Consider the following 22,416-nt stretch of genomic DNA (forward strand, 5'->3'; position numbering starts at 1 on the left):
AAGGACTTAGAAGAAATAAAAAAGAGTCAATATACAATGAATAATGCAATAGATGAGATCAGAAACACTCTGGAGGGAACAAACAGTAGAATAACAGAGGCAGAAGACAGGATAAGCGAACTAGAAGATAGAATTGTAGAAATAAATGAAACAGAGAGGAAAAAAGAAAAACGAATTAAAAGAAATGAGGACAATATTAGAGACCTCTGGGACAATGTTAAATGCTCCAACATTCGAATCATAGGAGTCCCAGAAGAAGAAGACAAAAAGAAAGACCATGAGAGAATACTTGAGGAGATAATAGTTGAAAACTTCCCTAAAATGGGGAAAGAAATAATCACCCAAGTCCAAGAAACCCAGAGAGTCCCCAACAGGATAAACCCAAGGCGAAATACTCCAAGACACATATTAATCAAATTAACAAAGATTAAACACAAAGAACAAATATTAAAAGCAGCAAGGGAAAAGCAGCAAATAACACATAAGGGGATTCCCATAAGGATAACAGCTGATCTTTCAACAGAAACTCTTCAGGCCAGAAGGGAGTGGCAAGTCATACTTAAAGTGATGAAAGAGAATAACCTACAGCCCAGATTACTATACCCAGCAAGGATCTCATTCAAATATGAAGGAGAAATCAAAAGCTTTACAGACAAGCGAAAGCTGAGGGAATTCAGCATCACCAAACCAGCTCTCCAACAAATGCTAAAGGATCTTCTATAGACAGGAAACACAGAAAGAGTGTATAAACTTGAACCCAAAGCAATAAAGAAAATGGCTACGGGATCGTACTTATCAATAATTACCTTAAACATAAATGGGTTGAAATTTTCAAAAAGGCTAGGAAACAATTCTCATAGCCATCAATAGTTCAGTGTTGAGTTCATGAATAGTTTTTAAAGTTTGGGACAAACTGTAGTATTTGCTATTTGAAGTACTATTTGTAATTGGCATATTACGATGTAACATTGGTCTTCATTTCCAACTTAAAACGCCTAAAAATGCCTAACAGGTTTTTAGATTTGTGAATTTTAGTTGAAATGTATTTTACGATGTTACTAAACCTGCAGAAATATTGAAATATTTCAGAGAACTTATTCACTGTACATTTAATTTATTTTATTTATAAAAGTTATGAACTGTAGAAAGTTTTACTTGTTGGGTCAAATGCTTGTTGCTTCAAATGCTTGTTGCATTTGAAGTGCTAGTTACAAGAAAATCAAATACCTTCAATGTATAAATGCTATTAAGTTTTTAAAGGACTCTGGAGTATAAGTAAGTTTGTTTAAAGAAATTTAGTCTGTTCAACTTGAAAAAAAAATAAATAAAATTGGATTATTTGATTTAAAATAAAAAAAATTAAAAAAAAAAAAACCAGTATCCTCTAAAAGCTGAGGTTAAGGAAGGGTTAAAGCCCATCATTGAGGATTTAAAGGAACAGGGGCTATTAATTTCCTGTGACAGTCCATATAACAGTCCTATTTTGGGTGTGAAAAAATCAAATGATAGAGACTAGTTCAAGATTCACAAATAATAAATGAGGCTGTGGTTCCTTTACACCCTGTGGTGCCCAATTCTTATAGACTATTTTTTAAGACTATTGAGAGGATTTTTGGACATCACAGGCTATTGCCACATTTGGATTGGTTGTTATGGGAAACTTGCCTGGCCTTTATATAAACTTATAACTAAAATTCAACAAGCCCAAACCGACAGGCTGGTTTGGTTTCCAGATACTCAAAGGGCTTTTTAGGCTCTTCAAACTGCTCTCCTGCAAGTTCCCACTTTGCATTTGCCCACAGGGTCCGAGTTTAGTTTGTTTGTCACTGAAATTAAAGGTATGGCCTTGGGAGTTTTAACACAACTCCGAGGGCCTCACCAGCAACCTGTAACTTATCTAAATAAAGAATTTGAGTACCTAAAGCTCTTAAGTTTGCTAATGGATGAATCTTACTGTACTGACTTCTCATGGTGTGAAGGAAATCTTAAACTCTAAGGTTCATATTTGGATGACCGACAGTTGGTGTCTTAGGTATCAGTCAATGCTGTTAGAAGGACCAATAACTAAACTTAAAGGTTGTGGAAACTTAAATCCTGCCACTTTCCTTCAAGGAAAGTGATTGTTCCCAATTTCTAACTTTAAACTATACAGCTCAGAAAGACCTAATGGATATCCCATTAAACAATTCTGACATGAAAATATTTACAGATGGCAGTTCTTTGTTTGGGATGGGAAGCAGAAAGCAGATTACTCGGTGGTGATGGCAGAACAGGTTTTAGAAACAAAGTTTCTTCCCTCGGGATATGAGTGCTCAATTAGTGGAGCTTGTGGCTCTGACCCAGACTTTAGAATTAAACAAAGGGCGGTGAGTAAATATCTATACTGATTCTAAGTATGCTTACTACTTTGCATGCTCATGCTGCAATATAGAAAGAAAGACAGCTTAAAACAGCAACAAGAGAAACTATTAAACATTTCAAAGAGATTGAAAGACTTATAACTACTGCCTGTTGTCCTAAAGAAGTAGCTGTTATGCATTGCAAAGGACGCAACAAGGAAGGGAGGAAAGTAGCCCAGGGTAATCAACTGGCTGACTGCCAAGCCAGAAAAGCGGCACTTTGTGAACCCCTTCATTACAGGCACGTTTGACCTGGTCCAGTCCTGTTGAACAGGACAAACCTCAATATACTGAGAATGAATTAGAAAGATATGAGAAAAGAGGAGCAAAGATTACTGATAAAAGATGGTTACAGTTTGAGGATGGATGATTAATAATTCCTAAAAATACTCAATGAAAAATTCTTAAAGGTTTACACTAGAGTTTTCCTAAAGCTTTGAAAATAACTATGTAACTCAACTTTCAGCTTTTCAGCAGACATTACAGGAACTCTGGGAGGTGACTCCAGACACAGCCTCTGAGTCAAACAAACTGCTGTTGGAGTCAGGAAACTAGGTCCTGATAAAGACATTGGGATCAGGGGGGCAGTCTCTTAAGCCCCTCTGGAAAGGCTCTTTCTTATCAGGTTATTCTTTCTTCTCCCACAGCTGTCAAGGTGCCAGGAATGGATTCATAGGTGCATCCTGACCCAAACTAACAATGTCATTTTATGTCTTTATTCTCTATGCTTTTGCTTTTCACTTTGCAGATGGGCCTGATAATCTATGTGGGTCTGCTTCTGCTGACTCCAAAAATCCTGAGTCTGCCATTTGACTCTCAAGACAACATCTTCCTCTCCTGGGCTCATTCCTAAGCCACATTCCACAATCGGTCTAATTGCTGGGTCTGCAGACCCCTGCTCATCAGTGAAAGGCTTCCCATAGTGGGTGTCTCCACTTCAGGGAAAGGATTTTCTCTAAGACCGCCTTCACCAACAACAATCATATGTGATGCCTCTTCTTAATCTGATGACATCTAACAATCCTAAAATGGACTGCTGTAACGCTTTGCTCCTTAACTATGGACATAACGTGACTTTTACCTTTGCGGATTGCTCTGTTTTTGCTGTTTGCTCCCTGTATCTCTGTGTAGCTGGATTTGTTTCTAGCCGCATGATGGCTTTTAAGTTATAAATGGTTGTTCAGACTCCTATGAGTGTCACAGCCTCCTCCAACTACTACTTTTGGCCCTTGGATCAGAAACCCTCAATATGACGGTTAGGAGAACGTGTTAACCTCAACAATTTAGGGACAATGCCCCTTACCAGCTCAGAAACAGTTATGGAATGAAAATGCCACCCCTTTTCCTTGGCAACATAATTTTCCTGAAAGAAAAGGGGGGAATGAGAGTAGGGAGGCCAGAGGTCCCCAAGTGGCAGGAGGAAATAAACTGCAAGTGGCAGACTTTTTTCCCTTCTCTGTTGATGACACCTGGTTCTGCTTGAACTTAACTTTTCTCAAACCTTGAGTTAATCAATACATTTTTCTTATGGAAATGTTTTTCTTAAGCTATATTAATGAAACTGTGTATTTGAGTTGGAATCTGCCTTTCTTCAAATCAGTTCTAAGACTAATCTTTTTTTCTTTTCTCAAATCTTGGGCTGACAATGGCTCAACAAACCAGTATTCATGTCAATTGTTTCATGGCTAGGGATGACACGTCTGTGCCATTCTATCTTAAAAATGCATATCGTGGAAGAGGGGTCTAGTGAAACTCCCTCAGCTTTGAGGTGTCTCTCTTATCTGATTGGCAGTTCACTAACAGACATAGCAAGTGGGCACTCTTTCTGTCCCCTTCTGATGTCTATCTCAGAAGCTTTCCCTTTCTCTATTATACTTTAATAAAACTTTGCTAAACAAAAATTCTCAGTAATCAAGTCTTATCTCTTGCCCCAGATCAATATCCTCTCCTCCAGAGGTCATGAATCTTGGCATAACACATGGCTCACAACCACCAACGTTCACATTCACTGTGCTTATCTCTCTGATCTGCCAGTCTCCCAGATGAAGAAAATTAAAATGCCCAATCCCAGTGTCTACTTCCTTCCTTGAGGAGCCAGATTGTGGCAGTCATGTGGTTTGCACACTGCACAATGGTGCCTCACTGAGAGGGCAACAGGGTGCCAAAATGCAGTTTATGCTAGGTTCTCTGAGCCACTTGTCCTAGACTGGCATAGGTACATCTCCTTAGAGAAAGGATCTTCTTTGCACAAAGGTACTAAACCTTGTGCTAAGGTTCACAGTTTTACTTTCCAAGATAGAGTACTTTTATGAATCTGGCTGTGTGTGCCAGTCACTCAGTCGTGTCTTACTCTTTGTGACCCCATGGACTGTAGCCCACCAGGCTTCTCTGTTCATGGAATTTTCCAGGCAAGAATACTGGAGTGGATTGCCATTCTCTTCTCCAGAGGAACTTCCCAACCCAGGGATTGAACCCTGATATCCTGTATCCCAGGCAGATTCTTTACCATTTGAGCTACAGGGAAGTCCTATGAATTTGGCTGCATACTACAAATATGAAATTGAAGGAGGAAAGGAACAGGCCAAGCTGATTCCATCTTGAAAAAGAAGGAAGCTCCATCTTACATTCCCAGTGAAGTTTGGACTATACGCCTGCTTGCACTTTCAGTGAACTTTGGACTATGTGCCTAGTAGCCATGGGGACAACATACCTATGGCCGAATTGGCCTCCTGGACTGATAAACAGCAGATTCCACCAAGATTTCCCATTGCCAAAAAGAATGTAATAATCTCCTATGTAGTCAATCACCTTTGTAATCTTTATGTCACCCATTGGTGTAGGCTACAATGTATAACCGGCTGACCTGTCTGATTATGAATCATGGCTGTAACCCGATGTATCTCTCTTTAACATTTTCCAGGCTAGGTTTAAGGAATTTGGGGATGTGGGTTTGAGCATGTACACCTAAGGTATATATGATTTTCACAAAAGTCGGCTGGGGACCCTGGGGTCCCTGGCCTGGGGTCCCAGACCTGCTGGTGTAATAAATGACACTCTACTATCCATGCTGTCCTTCTGAGTGAATTTGTTTCCCAGAGGGTTTGGCAATAACATTTGGTACACTGGCTGGGAAACTCCTCACTTTGAGGAGACAAGTCCTGTTTGGGGCCACACCGAGGCCTCGCGGCTCAGATCTTCTAGAGGAGGGAAGGTGCCTCGCCCTTCTGGAAAGATTCTGTTTCTCGACTCCTGGACCTTCCAAGTTAAGTGGGCAGTGGATGGCAGCAGGGGAATCGAGCTCCTAGCTAAGGAAGTTTCCCACCCTGCAGAGTGGAAGAGGGGGCCTGATCAATCCCTGAGAGAGAGTAGGGAATGCACAGACCGGAAATGTCAAGGGAGGTGGCGGAGGTAGTGTCCACACGGTCTTAAGTTAAATTTGTCAGGCGGTCACAGAAGGCTTTTTGAAGAAAATTGAATGTCACGCGATCTTGGGACTAATCATTGCCAGACCATTGTGAGAGAGCTTTGGGGGGAAGAAACTTGGTCTTTGCGTCATATTCTGCTCTCCCCTAGGAGATGTCCCATCCGCTGTGGAATTCTTAATTCCCTCAGAATTGTAAGGCTAGAAGGAGAGGGACACATAAGTGAGTACGAATTGGCTTTTCCAGAGATGGCCTGAGACGTGGGATATTTAACCCATATGTGTTTTCATCTGCACCTGATAAAGCCCACCAAGGCAAAATGGACTATAAAAGTCAAGGGAGAAACAGTCTTGGACCATGTAGTCACGTGGTGTTCTGGTTTGGCTGTGCCGACAGCAGGTGAAGACACGCCAATCCCCCTTCTCCCTCTGGGATCTGGCAGGTAAGGCTCTTCTCACCCCAATTAGGAAGGAGGCAGAATGGCAATTTAAATGTTTCATTGAGTTGAAATATCAGAAGTGCATAGGGTACCGAAAACGTCATACACAGAATGAAAAGGAAAGGTAGAAGAAGGTCCGAGAAGGTAAGCAAGATGGGAGAAAATGCATCTAAGGCAACTGTACTGGAGTGCATGATTAAAAATTTTAAGAAGGGGTTTGGAGGAGACTATGGGGTGAAGATGATGCCTAATGGCCTCCACATACTCTGTGAGGTCTAACGGCCCTTTATGCGAGTTGGGTGGCCACCAGAAGGCATCATGAAATTAAAAATAGTGGAAGCAATCTATACAACAGTCACAGGAGAGCCAGGACATCCAGATCAATTTCGACTTATTGGCTTATGGTTAGGGTTAGCTCAAGAGTCCCCTCCTTGGATGAGATTCTATATCAAGAAAAAGAAAGGAACAATATTAATGGCACAAAAATTGACTAACGATAAAAAAGAAATTCTGCAGGATTTGGACGGGGACAACTTGCCCCCATCCCCATACTGGATGATGATGTGCCTGCCACCCAATGCTCCACCAGGGCTGGAGGCCACCTTAATGCCCAATCAAAGGCCAGGTGAAGTTCCTGCAGTAGCCGCTGCTTCTACGCCGACTGTCCTGGAGATCATAGAGACACCGTTTCAGCAGGCTCTGATCCCGGAGACTTCTGGTCAATGCCTCCAGGATTCCAGCTCAGCCGGACCTCCTAAATTGTATCCACCTCTCCCAGTGAGTACTGATGGGAAGGGGGAAGGAAACACAGCAATTAGACAGAGGCTGCGCTCCGCCAAGGAACAGGGGGAAAGAACCCCAGTACAGATGCCCCTCAGAGAGCTACAACAGCCTCCAGTTCAGGATGCATGGGGCACTACCATCAGCCCCCTGCAGCCTATTATTACCCGTCATTTTCCTCTACAGATACATTAAACTGGCAGAAACACTGTCCACCGTACTCGGGGGAACCACAAGTCATGATTAGGCTAATAGAGAGTATTTTTTGAACCCAGTGCCCTACATGGGATGACATAATCCAACTACTAGTCTCCCCTTTCAGCACTGAGGAAAGACACAGGATCCCAACTGAGGCCAGAAAATGATTAAGAGAAATGGCACCTGAGAGTACCACCATGGTGGGCAGAACTAGCCACCCCCGATAGAGGCCCAACTGGGACTGTAACACAGAGGAAGGGAGGGGCCGCCTGGAGAGATGTCGGGCGGCTATTTTACAAGGCCTCAAGAGGGGGGCCCGAAAACCTATGAATATGCAACACCTTCCAAAGTGATTCAAAGGGAAACAGAATCACCCTTGAGTTCTATGAAAGACTGTTCGAGGCCTACAGACTTTACAGACCAATAGATCCAGGGACCTCTGGGTCTCAGATGGTGATAAATGCAGCCTCTGTGTCTCAAGCCTACCCTGATATCAGACGTAAACTTCAAAAGTTGGATGGGGTATTGGCCACGACTAGCTCACAGATAATTGAGATCGCTGATAAGGTATTCAGAAATAGAGACATGGAGTCTAAGAGGAAAGCTGAGAAAAGACAGAAAGAAGATAGTAAGAGGACAGACCAGAGGATCATGGTACTGGCCGTGGCTTTGGGAAGGCCTCTTCCTGGGCCTTCCCCAAAGCCCAAATCCCCTCTGAGTGGGGGCCAATATCCCAGCGAGCCCTCTACAAGAAGGCCCACAGCCACCCTGCAACAAAACCAATGCGCCCGATGCCGGGACTTCAGTCGTTGGAAAAATGAATGCCTTCAAAATAACAGGGAAAAAATAATTGGCATCAGCTGTTATAGGGCTGGCTGGACTAAAGACTGAATAGGGGTGCCAGGGGTCAAAGACACAAGGTCCCTGAGAGCCCATGGTGAAACTAAAAGTAGGGGACCAAATTATTGACTTTATGGTGGACACTGGGGCAGAAATGTCAGTGGTGACTGAGCCAGTAGCAGCCCTCCTTTCAATAAAGGCCACTGGCATAGAAAACCAGAGAAAAGATTATCAGACAATTCTGTTTACCCTGGAAATGCCAAATGGGGGGGCATCAAGTGACTCATGAATTCCTGTATATTCCTGAATGCCCAGTACCCCTTTTGGGGAGAGACTTGTCGTCTAAATTGGGGGCACAAGTGATCTTTCCCCCTCAAGAAAGACCTACTCTCCAGGTGTGGGTATTTATTATTTAAACTACCTATCTACCCTCCCTCTCGGTAACCCCTCAAGATGAATCGAGGTTAGATGACCCTCCAGAAGGAAATCTGGATGGACTAGACAGCCGAGGGAGGGAACTAACCCGATGATTCCCCAAGGTTTGGGTGGAAAATTAACTCCCAACCGCCACCCTGGGCTTGCCATACATCAAGCTCCAGTGGAAATAGAACTCAAACGCGGTGCCATCCCAGTCAGAAAACGTCAGTACCCACTGCCACTAGAGGCTCGAGTTGGCATTTTGTCACACAGACTGAAACAGGCAAGCATCCTGACTGAATGCAAGTCAGCCTGGAACACACCAATCCTACCAGTCAAGAAAGAAGGGGGACAGGACTATAGACCTGTGCAGGACCTCAGACTGGTCAACCAGGCCACCGTGACTCTACCTCCCACCGCTCCTAACTCCTACACTTTACTTAGCCTCCTTCCACCCAGTGCTAAGATCTGTACTTGTTTGAATCTCAAGGATTCCTTCTTCTGCATATGCTTTGCCCCGGTTTCTCAACCCATTTTTGCTTTTGAATGGAAAGACCCAGCAGGGGACACCAAACAACAGTTCACTTGGACTCGCCTCCCACAAGGATTTAAGAATTCCCCAGCCATCTCTGGGGAAGCCTTGGCTTCCAACCTGGACTCAATCCAGCCAGAGAAGTTCAGATACTGGTTGCTACAATATGTGGACAACTTGCTGTTGGCTGTCAAGAACGGCGAAGACTGCTGGAAAGGGACCAAGGTTTTACTGGAGCGGTTGATGGAGTCTGGCTACCAAGTTTCAAAAAAGAAGGCACAGATCTTCAAAGAGGAGGTAAGATATTTGTTCTGAGAGAAGGGACAAGGCTGTTAGACCAGTTCAGAAAAGAGGTCGTTTTGAGAATCCCACAACCAAGAACCAGATGACAGGCCCGAAAGTTCTTGGGAGCCACTGGGTTTTGTAGGATTTGGATTCCGGGCTATTCCAAGATGGCCCAGCCGTTATATGAACTCCTAACTGGACCAGAAGCCTTTTGAGGAATTAAACCTGGCAATCACATCAGCACCCGCCTTGGGCCTGCCAGAACTTGCTAAGCCATATACTCTATATGTGACTGAAAAGGACAAGGTGTCTATGGGACTGTTGACCCAGATTGTGGGGATATGGGACAGACCCATGGCTTATCTCTCAAAATGGCTGGACAATGTTGCCACCGGGTGGCCGGGATGCTTACGGGCAGTTACTGTGGTTGCCTTACTGGTCAGGGAGGCAACCAAGCTGACTTTGGGGCAAGATTTGATCGTAAAAGTCCCCCATGAGGTCAACAGTCTCCTGTGAGGGGACCCCCATAAATGGCTGTCGACATCCCGGATCACTCAATACCAGGGACTGTTATGTGAGAACCCCCATGTTACTACTGAGCCTTGTCAGGCCTTGAATCCGGCCATTCTCATTCCTGTGGAAGAAGGTGGCTGAGCCCTCACATGATTGCAAGGAAATCCTAGAAGTTTATGCCAGCAGACCTGACTGGATCCAGATTGGGTCCTGTACACCAGTGGCCTGATGAAACAAGGACAGTGACTGTAGGGATATGCAGTAGTCACAGAAGAAACCATCGTGAGGCTAGCTCTCGGCCATCACACTGGTCTGCTCAACTGGCAGAAGTATATGCTCTAACCCGGGCCCTCCAGCTGTCAAAAGATAAGAAGACAAACATTTACACAGACTCCAGGTATGCTTTTGCTACTTTTCATGTACATGGGGCTTTATATAAAGAGAGAGGTCTTTTGACAGCCAATGGAAAAACAAGGAAGAAATCTTGACTCTGTTGGATGCTGTATGGGAACCTGAAAAGGTTGCAGTGATACACTGTCGGGGGCACCAAAAGGAAGACACCCCACAAGCACAGGGAAACCGACTAGCAGATAAAGCCGCAAAACATGTGGCTGAGAAATTTGGGGCTGCTGGTGGGGGATCTATCAGAATCTTTGTACTCTCAAAAATGTCTGAGTTAACTTTGACTCTCCCACAGTATATCCTGGCCCAAGATCAGCTGGCTGAAGCAGAAAGAGCCACCACAAATGAAAGGTTGGTGGGAACTGCCGGATGGCAGGTCGCTGGTACCCGAGGCATTAACCCCCCACACTGGTGTCTCAGGTTCACCAGGTAACCCACTTGGGACATGACAAAATGGAAGAATTAATTCGAAAATATTTCTTAATTCCATGACTTTCCTCCTTATGTAGACTGTTCTGCTTACTCACACATCAATGCTGCCCCTGGACAGAAACAGAAACCTCCAGGAATACAGTTAAAAGGCACTCTACCCTTTGAACATTTAGAAGTGGACTTTACTGAGATGAAACCCTGCCGACACTGTCATTATTTACTGGTCATGATATGTACCTTCTCAGGATGGGTAGAGGCCTTCCCCACCCAAACTGAAGAAGCAAATGAAATGGCTTGCTGTCTGCTTCGAGAAATAATCCCCAGATTTGGGTTCCCAACTAGTATAGGATCAGACAACGGCCCTGCCTTTGGTAACTGACTTAATTCAACAGGTATGTAAAGCTTTAAATATCAAGTGGAAATTACATATGGCATATAGGTCCCAGAGTTCCGGAGTGGTGAAAGAACCAACAAACTCTTAAAGAGACACTTTAATGAATCATAGAGACCGACTGTTCATGGATAGACTTGCTTCCTGCTGCTGCTGCTGCTAAGTCACTTCAGCCGTGTCCGACTCTGTGTGACCCCATAGACGGAAGCCCACCAGGCTCTGCCCTCCCTGGGAGTCTCCAGGCAAGAACACTGGAGTGGGTTGCCATTTCCTTCTCCAATGCATGAAAGTGAAAAGTGAAAGTGAAGTCGCTCAGTCATGTCCGACTCTTCGTGACCCCACGGACTGTAGCCTACCAGGCTCTTCCATCCACGGGATTTCCTAGGCAAGAGTACTGGAGTGGGTTGCCATTGCTTTCTCCTGCAGCCTTACTCAAATTAAGGGTAACCCGCATTCCCACGGTTATTCTCCTTATGAAATGGTCTATGGGAGGCCCCCTCCCCTAGTAAGACAGGTATAGGCAAATCTGCCACAGGTAAGGGCAGGTGGGATTTCACAGCAGATGGAACAACTGGGTAAGGTAATGAATCAGGTAACTAAGTTTGTACAAGAAAGGGTGCCGGTCCCCCTTGGGGAACAGATTCACGAATCTGTGCCCGGTGATCAGGTGTGGGTCAAGGACTGGAAACATGACTCCTTGGCCCCACGTTGGAAGGGTCCATAAACTGTTGTTCTAACCAGCCCTACGGCAGTTATAAAGTCGAAGGTGTCACTCCCTGGATCCACCACACGAGGGTGAAGAGAGCATAACATGCAGACCCGAGGAAAAGAGTGGATTACACAAAGGAACCCCACCGATCCCCATGAAACCAAGATCATCTTAAAGCAGAGGAGATGAAGCTCTACAATCAATTGCTGTTTCAAGGACTTGCCAGCATTCTCTCGAGACTACCTATAGTTTCAGCACAAGACAAGGTTTTCATTTCATAGGCACATTCCTATGTTGACTTCCATAAAAAATCTAACTGCTGGGTATGTGGAGCCATCCCCATGTCTGTCATGGATGGACTCCCATGGTGGGTATCACCTCTACAGAGGGGTGATACGCCTAGCTTATGTGTTTTTTTGCATCAGGCAAAACAACAAAAATTGAGTATAGAAACTGTAATCACAGCAGCCACTACCTGGTATAATTAAAAAGGCCGATGATCTGATGAATGGCCATGGGATACATTTTAATTATACTCTTAGAAAATGCTTATCAGTATTACATGACAGCCATTAAGTGCAAATTAACTGATATTTTGACCAGTTTTACTAGATATGGGATGAAATCATGTGGATTACTCCAGAAAAGGGACAACTTGTTAGGATAGCTAAAATTTGCGGGGAACAAGATGTGTACACTATTGTATATAAAAACCGAACGATAGATAAAAAGAATTTAAAACCAATGGGCTTTCTATGGACAGAACAGTGCTACAAGACCTATAAAGTTACTTATGATTCAAGTCAATCCATCCAATGGCCCGGGACAGACTGGGGATTCAACCCCAGAACCAGGCGGATTGCTTCCAATGGCACCCATTGGTTATGTGGGACTAAATTATGGCCTTGGTCGTCCCCAGGATGTATAGGGATGTGTACTTTATGTCTGGCCTTTGCCAATGGAAACATCAGGTCAACAATACAAGAGCCTTTAAATTTACCCTCCCTAAGGGCCAGAGGGTCACGATCGTTTTCCATTGGTATAATTATTTGACTGCTATATTTGTTCCCTCATTGGGCACTACAGACATAATGATTAGAGTTGAAGCTCTAACAAATTTCACCCAAAGAGCCCTAAATGACAGCCTAAGAGCTATTCAAGCACTAAATACTGAACAAATACAAATGAGAAAAGTGGTAATTCAAAATAGAATGGCTTTAGACATACTTACAGCCACTCAAGGAGGGACCTGTGCTATAATCAAAGCTGAATGTTGTATATATATTCCTGATTTGTCTGGCAATATATCAGTCGCTCTAGATGACATGAAGGATCAAGTAAAAGTTATTTCTGATGATAATCTTCCTTTTTGGATTTCTGTTCTATTATAGGTAAAGGGTGATTGGTGGAAAACTATATTAACAATTGTTATAGTTGTTCTGTTTATTCTGTTATGTGGACCTTGTATTCTCCAATGTGTTGTTAACTTTGTATCATAGAGGATGACTTCATTTACCCAAATATATACCAGGAAACCTAAAATGCACTACATCTCAATGAGTGATGCTCGCACTGGAAGTTGAGAGCACCAAGAGGGGAGAATGAAGGAGGAAAGCAACAGGCCGAGCTGACTCCATTTTGAAAAAAGAAGGAGCTTTGGACTATACGCGTGCTTGCACTTTCAGTGAACTTTGGACTTTGTGCCTAATAGCCACGGGGATAACTACCTACTGCCGAACTGGCCTCCCGGACTGATAAACACCAGATTTCATACCAAGATCCCCTGTCGCCAAAAAGAATGTGATAATACCTATGTAGTCAGTCACCTTTGTAATCTTTATGGCAGCGATTGGTATAGGCTCCAACATATAACCAGCTGACCCTTCTGATTATGAATCATGGCTGTAACCCGATTGTATCTCCCTTTAACATTTTCCAGGCTAGGTTTAAGGAATCTGGGGATGTGGGCTTGAGCACATACATGTAAGATATATAAGGTTTTCACAAAAGTCGGCTGGGGACCCTGGCTAAAGAGGAAACTCTGCCTCGGACCCGCTGGTGTTATGAACAGAACTCCACTATCTACACTGTCCTTCTGAATGAGTTTGTTTCCCGGAGCGTTTAGCTATAACAAAAACAGTTGTAACAGCACAGAGAGACCACATTTAAATCAAGAAGAGCCTGGACATATTGTAGTATATGAATCTGGCTGCATACTACAATGCTTCTGGGCTCTTCTTGATTTAAATGTGGTCTCTCTGTGCTGTTACAACTGTTTTCACATTGTGTTGACTCTCCTACTTTTATATGCCATCTATTTAATATGCATGTTCATGAAGTACTTTTATCTGACCCTATATTTTAGAGTTCTGGTAAAAAAAAAAGTTTACTTAGGTATTCTATAAATGTTGTTTGGTATCCATTAGGCACTGCAAGCTTATCATATATTGGAGATGATATCAAGGTGATTTCACACTCTGATTTTTTAAAACTGAAATATGATCTTTTCAGACTTAAATAAAATGTAAGGAAATCTGGAAAACATCATGTTTCTCAAAATGATGTTCTGGAAATGTAGCTGAATTTGATATTGAGTAGTTTCCAACAGACATTGCTTGTACAATAAACTTACACAATAAATCTGCCATTGTGATAGAGGAAGCTTTAAATTAGATTTAAATCTTGTCATGCCTGGATAAATGTGCTAATATTTTCAGTCAGTCTCTAGTACAGCTGTTAAAACATTTTGGCTCTGAAGGCCAAATGAGACTTCTAAAATTCATGAGTTCTGTGTTCTAATTCTTCTTATTTTTTGCTCTTCTAATTAGAAAACAGACAATGGCTTCTGTAGAGGGAACATAAAGATTTATTAATCCAAACATATCTTTCAGAACAACAGATTTTGAATTTCGTCAAAACACGAAATCTATACTCACGTCACAGATTCTGAATGCCTTCAGTAGTAGAAAACTTCAGAATTCTGCATATGTAACATCTAAGCAGGAAGTTAAAACTCCTATGAGGATTTGCAAATGGTGTTTGCTTTCAGTTAAGACAGTGGCAGATTCCAGCAACTTTGCTCGGCTAATCAAATTTTTTAATTCTCAAAAATACAACATAGTTCATTCCCCCTATATTTCAGCAAATATTAAACGAGTTTTTTATTTCCAGTTGCCCTAGCTATTGTTAGTCTCCAATTCTTTCCATGGGTTTCAACTTTAAGTTGATGCTTTTTTTCATGTTTGTTTTATAAACTAGCTGGTTATCTTTTCATAAACTCTCTTCATATATCAAGTGTTCTTTGCCATGTTCCTCTCCTTAACATGTTCTTGACAATCAACAAAATGAAAAGATAACCTACTGAATGGGAGAAAATATTTGCAAATCATGTATCTAATAAGGGACTAACATCCAAAATAAAGAACTCATACAACTCAATAGCAAAACAAAAAAATGTCTAAAAAATGAGCAGAAACTCTGAATAGACATTTTCCTAAAGAAGACATATAGATAGCCAACAGGTACATAAAAAGATGCTTAACATCACTAATCACCAGGAAAATGCAAATCAAAACCACCATGAGAAATCTCACATTTGTCAGAATGATTATTATAAGAAAAAAAAATAAAAATTTGATTATTTTTCCTTAACATAAAAAATGGAGTTAACAGTGCTTTATTATTTACCCTGAAGAAGTACTAAAGATTAATTAGATTTGCATGGAGTAATCTGAACTCACTGAAAAAAACAATATTTCAGTGGGGAAAATTAGCATGCATATAATATACATGTATTAAATATACTCATAGAGTCTATTCCTATTTATATGTGTATGTATATTAAATTTCTATAAAATTTGTATACATATTATATATGTATATTGAATTTGTATACACTCTCAAATTAGGTGAGAGTGAGAAAAGTGGATCCTAATGCACTGTTGGTGGTAATATAAATTGGTGCAGTGGTCACTATGGAAAACAGTATGGAAGTTCCTCAAAAAATTAAAAATAGAACCATCATTCAGTTCAGTTCAGTCGCTCAGTCATTTCCGACTCTTTGCAACCCCATGGGCTGCAGCACGCCAGGCCTCCCTGTCCATCACCATCTCCTGGAGCTTAACTCAAACTCATGTCCATCGAATCAGTGATGCCATCCAACCATCTCATCCTCTGTGGTCCCCTTCTCCTCCCGCCTTCAATCTTTCCCAGCATCAGAGTCTTTTCTAATGAGTCAGTTCTTCACATCAGGTGGCCAAAGTACTGGAGTTTCAGCTTTAGCATCAGTCCCTCCAATGAATATTCAGGACTGATTTCCTTTAGGATGGACTGGTTGGATCTCCTTGAAGTCCAAGGGACTCTCAAGCATCTCCTCCAACACCACAGTTCAAAAGCGTCAATTCTTTGGTGCTCAGCTTTCTTTATAGTCCAACTCTCACATCCACTACTGGAAAAACCATAGCTTTGACTAGAGAACCATCATACAATTCAGCAATTCCATTCCTGGGTATTCACCCAAGGAAAATGAAAATGCTAACTCAAAAAGATACCTGTTCATTGCAGCATTACATACAATAGCCAAGAGAAGGAATATCCTAGGTATTCATTGATGGATGAACAGATAAAGCAATATTCTACAGCATATTGGAGGTGGTTTAGTTGCTAAGTCGTGTCTGACTCTTGTGACCCAATGGAATGTAACCTGCCAGGCTCCTCTGTCCATGGGATTCTCCAGACAAGAATACTGGAGTGGGTTGCCATTTCCTTCTCCAAGGAATCTTCCCAACCCATAAATCAAACCCAGGTCTCCTGCACTGCAGGCAGATTCTTTACTGACTGAGCTATGAGGGGAAGACCTACTGCATATTATTCAGCCATAAAAGAAAAAAATCTTGCCATTTGCTTCAACATGGATGGACCTCGAGAACATTATGCTAAGTGAAGTCAGTCAGAGACAGAGAAAGACAAACACTGTATGATCTCTTATACGTGGAATCAGAAAAAAAAGAAAAAGCAAGCTCATAACTACAGAGAACAGATTGATGGCTGCCAAAGGTGGGGGCTGGGGGGGGGCGGGTAAAAGGGGTCAAAAGGTAAAAAGAATAAAATAAATATGATACATTCAGTTCAGTTCAGTCGCTCAGTCGTGACCAACTCTTTGTGACCCCATGAATCACAGCACGCCAGGCCTCCCTGTCCATCACCAACTCCCAGAGTTCACTCAAACTCATGTCCATCGAGTCAGTGATGCCATCCACCATCTCATTCTCTGTCGTCCCCTTCTCCTCCCGCCCCCAATCCCTCCCAGCATCAGAGTCTTTTCCAGTGAGTCAACTCTTCGCATGAGGGGGCCAAAGTATTGGAGTTTCAGCTTTAGCATCAGTCCTTCCATGAACATCCAGGATCGATCTCCTTTAGAATGGACTGGTTGGAGCTCCTTGCAGTCCAAGGGACTCTCAAGAGTCTTCTCCAGCACCACAGTTCAAAAGCATCAATTCTTTGGCGATCAGCTCTCTTCACAGTCCAACTCTCACATCCATACATGACCACTGGACAAACCATAGCCTTGATTAGGCGGAACTTTGTTGGCAAAGTAATGTCTCTGCTTTTTAATATACTCTCTAGGTTGGTCATAACATTACTGAGCAACAAAAACAACCAAAAAAATAAATAAATAAAAGAAGAAAAAAGAAGCAGTATATGGTTTTTTATGGATGCACAAACCTAAAAGCAGGATGTAAGTAAATTATCGATTTCAACTCAAGTCACTTTCCTCTTTAACCATAATATTACAAGAAAACTTACACTGAAATATAAGTCATATTTTAAGCAATGCCCATGCTCACATGTTACCTGTTTCGTGTACTTATATGGGAAGGGGGTGGGGGTAAGGAGAAAAGAAAAGAATACAGTAAAAAACACATTTATATTACTCTAAGCCATTTTTTGTACGGTGAAATTATTTTTTCTTCTCAAGAAAATGTCATTTCTTTTTCTTAACACACATTCCAGTCATTTTAACTGGATATTTTCTCAGAGAGGCAAAACTCACAAAGGAGTTCCCTGAAGTATTTTCACTATAGTAAATAAGCAAACAAAAAAGGACAAATCTATATATGCATGTGTTTTTCAAGAAAAAATTAAATACATATGTATAAATATAAATTGAATATACATACACATATAAAAAGGAATGGAATCTATATATATATTTAATATACATGTTATATGCATGTTAATTTTCCCCGATGAAATATTGTTATTGATGTTTTTTCAAGGAGTTCAGATTACTTGATGAAAATCTAATTAATCTTTAGTACTTCTTCAAGGTAAATAATAAAGCACCATTAGCTCCATTTTTTATGTTAAGGAAAAAGAGAATAAAATTTGTAATAATAGAACAAGCTTTTTTGGTCACTCAAAAAAGATACAGCAAACATACAGAGTTCACAAAAAATATAATGTGATATAGTTCTTGCATGTGTGTGCATGTACATACAGTTAGCTCTCTGTGTTCCACTCCACAGTTTCAACTATGGATTGAAAATAGCCAGAAAAAAAATTCCAGAGTTCCAAAAAGCAAAACTTGAATTTGCAGCATATTGGCAACTATTTACACAGCATTTATATTGTATTAGGAATTAGAAATAATCTAAAGGTGATTTAAAGTATATAGGAGGATGTATTCAGGTCATGCAATTTTATATAAAGAACTTTAGTATCCGTGGATTTGGGGATCCATGAGGGTCCTGGAACTAATTCACTGTGGACACTGAGGGGTGACTGTACAGTCTGACTTTAGTATTTAAATACATTCACACTGCCAAATATAAGTTGTTCTAGCTCTTTTAAGTTATTGACCATTGGAGATAAAACACTTATTTCAATGATACCACTCCTATTATGTTACCAGTGGAATTTTCTTCAGAGACAAATTCATGTTCTTTATTTCATCAATTTCTCTGAATCAAATTACAAACAATTTGAATGACTAGTGAGGAATTCTCTTTGAGCAATGCGCACTCACAGCATTTACAGCTTGCAGAAGTGGTTTGTAATCCAGTAAGATGATGGTTCTGGACAGAAACCAGTGATTGGCTTGGAATCAGAGACAGTGCAATCACAAAAGATAGCCTAAAGCCAGAATTCTTGCAGAACCTTGGAGAACTCCTCCTAAACTGGGTCATTTCCCATAGTCTGAATCAACAGTTGCTGGCTTCTCCCTTGTGGATTTTATCTGGAAATGTGGCATACTAACACTACAGTCCCATTAGAGAGAAGAAAAATCAGAGTCTGTGATAGATTAATGAAATATACATAGATTCTATATTAGTTAAAAGTACATCGATTCTGTACTGTAAACACAAATCTCAATTCTTTTCATACCCTAAAAATGGAGGAATTTATTACATAATCTGGACAGTGTAATTTATTTCTTAATATTCATCTATTTAGCTGCATGGGAGCTTAGTTGTGGCCCATGGGCTCAGTGGTGGCAGCATGTGGACTCTCTAGTTGTGGCATGTGGGCTCTGTAATTGTGGTGCACAGGGATCTTAGTTTCCCAGCCAAGGATCAAACCCCCGTCTTCTGCATTGCAAGGTGTATTTTTAACCACTGGACCACCAGGGAAGCCCTTGGACCTTAGTATTCTTAACTGAAAAACTAGGATAACAATTTCCGTTTCATATGATCAGTATACAAATTTGAGTGTATAATTCATGTGAATCACTTAGTACATAACAGATTCTGAAAATATTTTTCTCCCTGATTTCTTAAAACAAAAAAGTTCTATAAGGTAAGATTTGACCTCATTTTTCTCAGTTTTGCCAACCAGCACACTCTGCAACTGTACATCAAAGTTATGAGGAATGTGCCCGACTCCAGATTTTTTCATGTGCTCCTGCATCCATTTATTTGATATCAACCTGACTTGTCACTTAAGCTACTTGTCCTTTCTGTCTTAGATCATTTCAAGACTTTATAAATGGCTGCATTTTTTGTGACAAGTTCGACTTTTCAGGTGAAACTCCCATAAGACTAGTGAGAAAAATTACTCCCTTTGGGGTCAGGGCTCAAATTAATGGGCTTCACTGAAACATTCAGTAAGGAAATAAAGCATGAAATTTGAATGTATAACCTACTTTATATTTTTATTAACATTAGCTTAAGTAAATTTGGTAACAAAACATGTGTAATGGTAGATACCATAGATTCTCTTTCATCTCCCGATCAATTAAATGAAAATATTCAGGAGTAATAAATTCAATACTGTGAATAATGAGAACAAAGAATGTATTCAGATATATTCATTAATTCAGAAATAAAATTTAATGATTTTTAATTTTGTTTTTATGAGTACAAACTAGGTTAACAGTCCATACTTATTTTTACTAAGGGCACAAAGAAAATACTTGATAAGGTATAGATTTATTACTTTAGTCCAACCCCTACAGTTAGCACAAATACAAAACTATAATAATGCTTACAAGGTAAAAATTGTACAATAGCTCTGTATTCTAAAATATTACCAATAATGCAGTTTGAGGATAAAAATACCAGCTGGTTGACTTTGCTTTTATGATGCATATTAATATCTTGTTCTAGAAGCATGTTACTTAAAAAGAATTCACCATTTTTTCAATATGCTTTCATTCCCGGTATGTATTATTAGTTGAAAAATTCATTTAATTGGCAGTAAGATGGGAATTTAACCCAAAATGAGCAAAGGCTCAATTTGAAGAGCTATGTAATCAGAAAACATGCAGTGGTAAACTTTCAATTAATAAACTATTACTACTGCTCAGTAAAGATTATTACTGTAGTTGACATAATCATGAGAACTTATTTTCACTTGATTACAAGTATTTTTTACCATTAGATTGGTTATGGCATGCAAGAAGTCCGATAATTCCACCAAGGGTGTGGCGACCACTTCACCAGCATGGTCGGCCCACACATTAATGGCTGCCTTGATTAAGCTTAAACACAAACAACACACTGCTGGAAAACCCGTTTTAACAAAGTCTCTACCACTTTCTTCACTAGCTAACCAGACACGGGTCATCATTGCTTGGCTTGACTTCTCCTTCCAGCAGCAGATTCATCACAACCTTTGTCAAATAGCTGCATGTTCCTCTTTTTCCCAGGGGGGGAGTGTTGTAAAAGGAAGTCATGTCATCCTAACAAAAGAAAATAGTAAGTGAGTCATCTGAGTTTTTGTTTATAAAGAGTTGACAGGAAAAATCAGTGTCAGCCGAGAGGGAAAAATAAATTCACAGGAAGATTTCCTTGTGGAAAATATAAGCTTCTTGAATTTTTATTTTCCTGAGGCATCTTCTCAGCATATAAAACAAAGACAGGCATTTTCAGTATTCTCCTTTTTGCTGATAATTTTTATTTATTTGGGGAACCTTTTTATGGATGAGAATAAAATATTAAACAGACAGCCTGGACAGAGCTATATTAGGTAGCACACAGCACCAGTGTAGCCTGTTACTCATCCCCATCCTTCCAGAATCTAATTTTATAGCCTTCTGGAATCCATGGCTTCTTTCTGGTAAAACGCACTTTAACTGCTAACTACATAAAGGAAATTTATCTCTTCTTAGATATCTTTCTAGTCAGAACTTCTTAGCTGAATTGACTAATAATTGACTAAAAAGTAACATTAATTCCTCAAATAAATCAGACTTCCTCATGTTTTGTACTCTGTATATCTGTTTTGTAAGTTAAATGATAAGGGATTTAGGGATACTTTGAAGAATTGAGAAAAAAAATTCTACAAAAAGCTATTTTCTCTACTTACTTGTTTTTCAACTTCCTTTAGTCGACTCTCATCTTTTTGAAATTCATGAAATGCTTCTTTTACCAGTTTGTCAAGATCTACTTTGTCTTGAAATTCTAGCTCAGGGTTTCTTTCCAGTACAATGGATACGACCATTAGTAACTAGAAGAGACAGACATCGAAAGCCAATTATATGAACCATAAAAGTGACATAGTCTGCGTATGTTTTCATTCTTTGCTCAGACCAATGGATGGTCCTTGTATTCCACAGCCTATTCTGTACAATGATAAGTGTTAGGATCATCTATGGATGGAATCTTCCTAACTGTGCAAATTAATAGCATGAGTTCTGTTTGGAAATCTCATTTTTTTTTCATTGTCTGTATCCCTGTAGCTATATGGAAATGTTTCTCAGTCACTTAAATAAAACTGATAACTTAGAAAAATGACTTTTCTAATCCTGTCAAGAGTACATAGTGCCCTATAGTATTCAAAGTGTCTGAACTGCCTCCAGTCTTTAGACCTTCATGCTTGGTGGCAAGGAAGCCACTGTTTGGTGGATCAAAATAGGGTCCAGTGGTGCAGAGGCTGCCTCAGAAAGCAAGGCAGATGAGTACAGTGGAGATTTTGGATCTAGGCTCACAATCAAATGACTTGAAGTCTAGCATGCCAAAATGAGTATAATTCTCTGACATCACAGTATTTCTCGGGGGATAGTCATGTTTTAAACAATACACTTAAGTGTGATTCTTTATGACATGAGCACTATTTGGTTTGTATAAGCTATCTTAGTTTAAGGCATCATCCTATTGTTTGGCTACCCTATACATTTATTCTAAGTAGTAATGTTCATTTTATATGACAAACTGTA

The 22,416-nt window shown here is 40.7% G+C and overlaps 1 protein-coding gene across 6 annotated transcripts in view; it reads right to left on the bottom strand.

Moving 5' to 3' along the window:
* Positions 1–20,062: 20,062 nt before the first annotated feature.
* The window catches only part of PHKB (phosphorylase kinase regulatory subunit beta), a 233,431-nt gene continuing 231,077 nt past the window's right edge, over positions 20,063–22,416 (bottom strand). For all 6 annotated transcript variants that reach the window (XM_055412843.2, XM_055412842.2, XM_055412844.2 and 3 more), the window contains 2 exons: positions 21,567–21,707; positions 20,063–20,940 (listed from right to left, as the gene is read on the bottom strand). In XM_055412843.2, the coding sequence (XP_055268818.2) occupies positions 20,803–20,940; positions 21,567–21,707 (279 nt within the window). In that variant the 3' untranslated portion in view covers positions 20,063–20,802. The remainder of the gene's footprint in view (positions 20,941–21,566; positions 21,708–22,416) is intronic.

Source organism: Moschus berezovskii, chromosome 22, assembly GCF_049115385.1.
Source record: "Moschus berezovskii isolate FMDL1 chromosome 22, NW_MosBer_1.0, whole genome shotgun sequence".
NCBI classification, from domain to species: domain Eukaryota; kingdom Metazoa; phylum Chordata; class Mammalia; order Artiodactyla; family Moschidae; genus Moschus; species Moschus berezovskii.